General features: G+C 43.2%; 1 protein-coding gene across 1 annotated transcript in view; it reads right to left on the reverse strand.

The window, feature by feature from the left end:
* Positions 1-5,726, reverse strand: part of COG2 (component of oligomeric golgi complex 2) — a 42,332-nt gene extending 36,606 nt beyond the window's left edge. Inside the window, exon 1 of the mRNA XM_084623269.1 lies at positions 5,532-5,726. Within this exon, the coding sequence (XP_084479395.1) occupies positions 5,532-5,699 (168 nt within the window). The 5' untranslated portion in view covers positions 5,700-5,726. The remainder of the gene's footprint in view (positions 1-5,531) is intronic.
* Between the last annotated feature and the right edge of the window lie 733 nt (positions 5,727-6,459).

The raw sequence follows: 6,459 nt of genomic DNA on the forward strand, positions 1-6,459 counted from the left end.
AAACAAATGATTAAAATGGACACAAAAACCTGTGCACACAGACAGACAAAAGAGGACACAAATAAACATTCTACAAAATGTTAATTACTGATATTGATTGTGTTCTCTTCAGACTTCTTGATTCTTATAGAATCAACAAGAATGTAGTGAAAAGGAGTACTTGTGGCACCTTAGAAACTAACCAATTTATTTGAGCATAAGCTTTCGTGAGCTACAGCTCACTCACGAAAGCTTATGCTCAAATAAATTGGTTAGTCTCTAAGGTGCCAAAAATACTCCTTTTCTTTTTGTGAATACAGACTAACATGGCTGCTACTCTGAAGAATGTAGTGATTCAACATATAGGCCTAATCTAAGCCTAAAAATTAGACTGACCTAACTACATCACTTAGGGCTGTGAAAAATTTTGTATCCTGAGTAACATAGTTAGGTCAACCTAACACTGCAAACATATTCTATTGAAATTGGATTTTTAAAATTTAAATTACACTTTAATTTTAAATAGGTTTGTTTACAATAAATAAACCTGTATTTAAATTAAATTTGAAACTGAGACTCTGTGTTAATGCCTAAACTTATTTAAATTAAAAGACAAAACATAATATTAAGCAGCCCATATGTTTGCTGCCAAGTTTTAAAGGAAGTCAGACCACTGAACTGGTGGAAATCATTGGCTAAGCACCTGGAACCAGAGTTTGTGGAAGTGCTCAACCAGCTTTTGAAAGCAGTAGCCTCTTCTGCAGCTGAAGAGAGAATATTTTCTTCATTTCAATTTATTCAACTACTGTAGTTCAATTGAATGACTATTTCAAAGTTCAGAAACCAACTGGGAGTTGCAAGAACAGGAGAACTTGTTTTCTTCTTCCAATCTATGAATAAAAACTGCACGCAAGAGACTGACATCTTTTAGTTCTAAAATCCTGAAATAATGGTGACCAGAAATCATCAAGTCAGTTCATTAGTACCGATATTATTTCCTTGGTTTAATAAAGCAATCAGTTCTAAATACAAAAGACGTTTTGATAAACTCCTTTTGATTATATATTGAGCACATTTAAGGTAGTCTTATTTAATAAAAAATAAAATGCTATTTTTGTGCATTAATTGAATTTGGATTTCCATTCAGATAAAGCTTGGCCCAAGGCACAAATAAAAAATTAATCATGTAGTAAAAAGTTAAACTATATAATTGCTTAAATAAATGTGTACAGAGATAGCGTATTCTCCTGGTTAGCAAAAAGAAGCACCAAATGTAGTGTAAAAACTATATTTAACTGCGAATCAACATGTTTTAATGTTTATCAACCAATGAGAATCAATCTTTCTTTGGGAAAATCACTAAAAAGTAAAAATGCAAAACATGACTAAAATCAATTATTTAGTCAATCCACCCTGAAAGAAAGAGAGGTACTGAAGTTGATAAGAATAATGTATGAGGAAATTGAGAAGCAGCACTGCAGGAATGTCATTTGGAAGCAGTTACAAGCACAAACATCAAAAACAGACAACAATCAGATGGACAAGAAAAGGAAAATCATTAAAACAGATTTATGTTTCAAGTTTCCCCTATTACAGATGAAAAATTAAAGCTTTTTCTTAAAACCTAGTTTATATTTCTTATGCTACACTATTTATTTACAGTTACACCCCCAAATCTAACATCTACCTGAAAATCTGTGATTTCTTCTCAGCTTCCCGTGTATTTCTCCTAGAAGTATATTCCTAAGTGTCATTTTGCAGTCATCCTAAGAAGGATTTTAATACCTTACATATCTTTATCCAAAGAATAACCAAATGCAAGTAGTCCGGAGTAGTGCACATATTCCAAACCATCACAGTAAAAGGATTTTCTGACAGCAGCAAATACTCTGGCTGATATACCCATCTGAGATGGATATAAGAAACTGTAAAGAGCCATGACTCTAATACACAGGCCTACCTCAGTCACAGAAACTGAAAAATCTGCTCAGAGATTAGCCCTATTAAATTTTTGCATATTTTCCAACAATCATATACTGCACAATCCTCCCTCCCTTCCACCCTAAGCAATTAAGTGCTGTGCCTGTGTTTTTACTGCAAAGTCTTTCAGCCACTCCTAGACAACTGATAGGCACAATTGGAAACAGAAAACAATACATAAATAGAAATCAAAGGAAAAAAAATTGCATCTAATCTAGAGACTTCAGATCTGAACAGAGCTATGCTAGAAGTGTCTTTCAGGACAAAAGTCAATATACACTAAGCAGACTGGTGCTTTACTCTCTCCTAATTATTACAATAAAATAATTAATCAATCACCTGAGACAGTAGGCTGTTAAACTCATGTTTTGCTTCTTTTGACAAGACTAAGCCATCCGTTGTAACAATCACAATCACTTTCATTTAACCCCTAGAAACTCAATTTCCTCTCTTTTCATTAATTTTTCAATAGCAGTAAAGTTCCATCACCAAATCTGATAGAAAAGCCAACCAAAACTCCCTCTTCCCTGTTACTGTCACTCTAAAACAAACAGAGCTGAAATGGTGGTTGAAGTTTTGTTGTAAAAGTCCCTAATATAGTCAAAGCTTACCAAACAAAGTAGTAGATTCAGCTTAGTCTTTCTTTGACGCACTCATTTTAAAACAGGTTAGACAAAAATTGTCAATAATTTATATATTTCAAATCTACCTGTTCTAGTGGTTTACCAGCTTTTTCATTCTGCACACCACTTCATAGAAGAGCCCTACACACACCGACCTCATTGACCATTCATTTCTTGGGTTCTCAACATAATATTTTTGGACTACCCAAAGCCTTTAGTCTACACAGAAACAGAGAATCACCAGTGATCTATACTATAATTAATACAGATAGCTTTTTTTTAAAGCTTAACAGTACTGCTAACCTCAAGGATTCAAAAATCATTTGATTGGCTTAAAAATATAAGATGTGAAAATAAATTATAAATTTTTGGTTCTTTTAATTTGTCTTCTGTGTCATTAAGGTACACCCAAGTTCACATTTTCAAGTTTGTCGCTGCAAAAATTAGGGCTAGAAACTTCCTTTCATTTTTTAAAATGGAAGCTGAGATTCTCACATAATCATGTACCCCCCAGAGCTGGAGTTTTATAAAAACCATCAAACACTGCAAGACTGGAAATACAATTGCAAACATTGGCAACACAGCAAACAAGCCCCCACAACAAAAAGTGCTTCAGCTATCCTCATGGGTGATTCCAGGGGCCTGTATTCAGAGAGCAAAACCCAAAGAGGGCACCTCAGTTATCCAAGTTATCCTGAAAACAAATTTCAAGATTTTCAAAAGTTCTGCTGCCTATCACCTCTCAACACTGCCCCCCCCACATCGCCACAGAAAAGGTGAAGAATAAGTTGTCCCAAAGAAAAACAAGCAGCAACTATTGAGAAAAACAATAGTTTCTAACCTCCCACATAATACAAAATCAAGGGCTCAATTTTTATCTTCAAAACACCCAATGGGCTTTGTCCACTATCAACAAGATCGTGGTCAACAATTTCGCTCCTCTGCACAGTGAAACCTTCTACGATAAAGGGGAAGTTTGTGTCCGGGAGAAAAAGCTTTCCTAGGGGCCAGCCCAAGACTGTGGCATGAACTCCCACAGGAACTAAGGATCACCATAAATCTCACCACCTTAACATAACATAAAAATGTCCGTACTGAGTCATACCAATGGTCTCTCTAGCCCAGTATCCTGTCTTCGAACAGTGGCCAATGCCAGGTGCCCCAGAGGGAATGAAAAGAACAAAAAGAAAAGGAGTACTTGTGGCACCTTAGAGACTAACCAATTTATTTGAGCATAAGCTTTCATGAGCTACAGCTCACTTCATCAGATGCATAAAGTGGAAAATGCAGTGAGGATTTTTTAGACACACACAGGCCATGAAAAAATGGGTGTTTATCACTTCAAAAGGTTTTCTCTCCCCACACCCCACTCTCCTGCTGGTAATAGCTTATCTAAATGTACATGTACATTGGTCAAACTGGACATCTCTACGTAAAAAAATAAATGGACACAAATCAGATGTCAAGAATTATAACATTCATAAACCAGTCAGAGAACACTTCAATCTCTCTGGTCACACGATTACAGACATGAAAGTTGCGATATTACAACAGAAAAACTTCAAAACCAGACTCCAGGGAGAGACTGCTGAATTGGAATTCATTTGCAAATTGGATACAATTAACTTAGGCTTGAATAGAGACTGGGAGTGGCTAAGTCATTATGCAAGGTAACCTATTTCCCCTTGTTTTTTCCTACCCCCCCCCCCCCGTTCCTCAGACTTTCTTATTAAACCCTGGATTTGTGCTAGAAATGGCCCACCTTGATTATCATACACATTGTAAGGAGAGTGATCACTTTAGATAAACTATTACCAGCAGGAGAGTGGGGTGTGGGGGAGAGAAAACCTTTTGAAGTGATAAACACCCATTTTTTCATGGTCTGTGTGTCTAAAAAATCCTCACTACATTTTCCACTTTATGCATCCGATGAAGTGAACTGTAGCTCACGAAAGCTTATGCTCAAATAAATTGGTTAGTCTCTAAGGTGCCACAAGTACTCCTTTTCTTTTTGTGAATACAAACTAACACGGCTGCTACTCTGAAAACTGAACAGAACAAGTAATCATCAAAAGATCCCTCCCCTGTCACCCATTTCCAGCTTCTGCTTCATGTGCAAAGTGTACTTATTTTATCGTGCCTTCTCTAATATAAACATATAGCAACATGGGTGTTGTCGGTGTGTGTATATATATGTAAACATGAATTTCAGAACACACATTTCCGCCCCAGGGGAGAGGATGAGAGAACAAACATGTGACAAACATTAGTCATGCTGCTCAAGGCACTAATGAAAAGCACTCAGGTGATGGTACAAAAACCTAATCAGAATAGGAGGAGGACAGCTGACGCCTATCTCAGTACTCAGACTTCAGCTTTTGAGGCTAGTGCTCCAGGCTTCCACTGTCTACCTAACTGAGCCATCACCATACACCCAGCTTATCGCTCAGTTGTGGGCGCTCAAAGCCACCACGGAGTTTGGGCTGCTAGGGTGATTAGGGTTTGAAGCAGGCCTTGCCCCATGGCGGGTTACAGAAGGGCACCCAAGGCAATGACACCGAAGCCAGGCTACAGTCCGAGCCTGGTGAACTAGTGCATAGCCCAAAGGGACGGAAATCCGCTCACGAATAACAAGCGTCCCCCGCTCAGCCCTAGGAAAGGAGTGTGGACCTGCCCCCTCTGCCAACCGCCCCAAGGGCCCCAGCCGAGATGAGCCCGCCCCACACATCGCCCTGCGCAGCCCGGCCAGCGGCAGGGGACCCGTCACTGCTCCGCTGGGGAGTCGGGCAGCCCCCGCTCAAGCCCGGAACACGCTCCCCCCGCCGCCGCCGCCGCCCAGCCCTGCTCCCCGGCAGCCAGCGCAGGGACGGGCACCCCCGCGCCGCCCCACGGGCACCGCCTCGTCCACTGGCCCCGCGGTGACCCCTCCCCCCGTCCAGCTCCCCCCACCTTCATGAACTCGTCCTTGTCGAAGCAGAGGTTTCCGGGCCCGCGGGGCAGGCACATCCCCCCCCTCGCCTCCATCCCCGCGCGCGGGCCGGCCCCGGGCCCCTCCTCTCCGCCCCGGCTCCCGGCCCCCCGAGCTGCGGGCGGCCGCGGCGGCTCTTCCGCCAACATGGCAACGCGGCGGGCGCGACACGGACGAGTCGCCGCCTCCGAGCTGGGAGAAGCCGCCACCGGCGAACGCGGCCCCTAGCGGCGCCAGGCGTCACTGCACCGCCCCCACCGCCCCGTCCACACGTTCGTAATCCGAATTCGGCGAAACTTGAGGAAACCGAGGAGGACCCTGCACCGTTCCCTGAAAGTCCAGATCGGCGCGGGACGCGACGGGTCTGAGTCAAGAGGCCCTAGGAGGAGCCCCCGAGCTGGGATGTTGCAGCCAGGCTTCCTCCACCCACGGCGGATTAACCACCCTGCGGCCCTGCCCCGCACCCGTCTCCTCCGCGGCGGTGCTGGGGTGGCTGCTGTGCCGTTCAAACGCTCCCCACAGGAGCGACTGCCTCAGGGAGCTGCAGTGAGCGCGGCGGGGCAGATACTAATGAGAGGTGTGAGGGCAGCGCTAGTGCCGACATGAGGGAGCGAAACTGCAACAGATCTGAACTCAGAGTAGCATGGCTGGTGTGAACATCCCCCTTCCCCCTCTCCCCCACTCCCCTTCCGTGCTTAAGAGCTAATGAAAGAGGTGACTGGGGCTCAATAATTTTTTTTTACTTTAATAACTGATGCAGCAAGCCCAGAGGTGCCAGGGCTATGGACTGCCAAGCCTAGAGGTGCCAGGGCTCAGCCCTGGCACAAATTAAGCACTGCCCACCCCTGGTATTTAGCCTGGTGCCCTGACTCGGGGTCAGTTCTCTAACGTACATGAGGTTTCTGGTCC

Source organism: Lepidochelys olivacea (genome assembly GCF_965140295.1).
Source record: "Lepidochelys olivacea isolate rLepOli2 genome assembly, chromosome: 3".
Taxonomy (NCBI): Eukaryota; Metazoa; Chordata; order Testudines; family Cheloniidae; genus Lepidochelys; species Lepidochelys olivacea.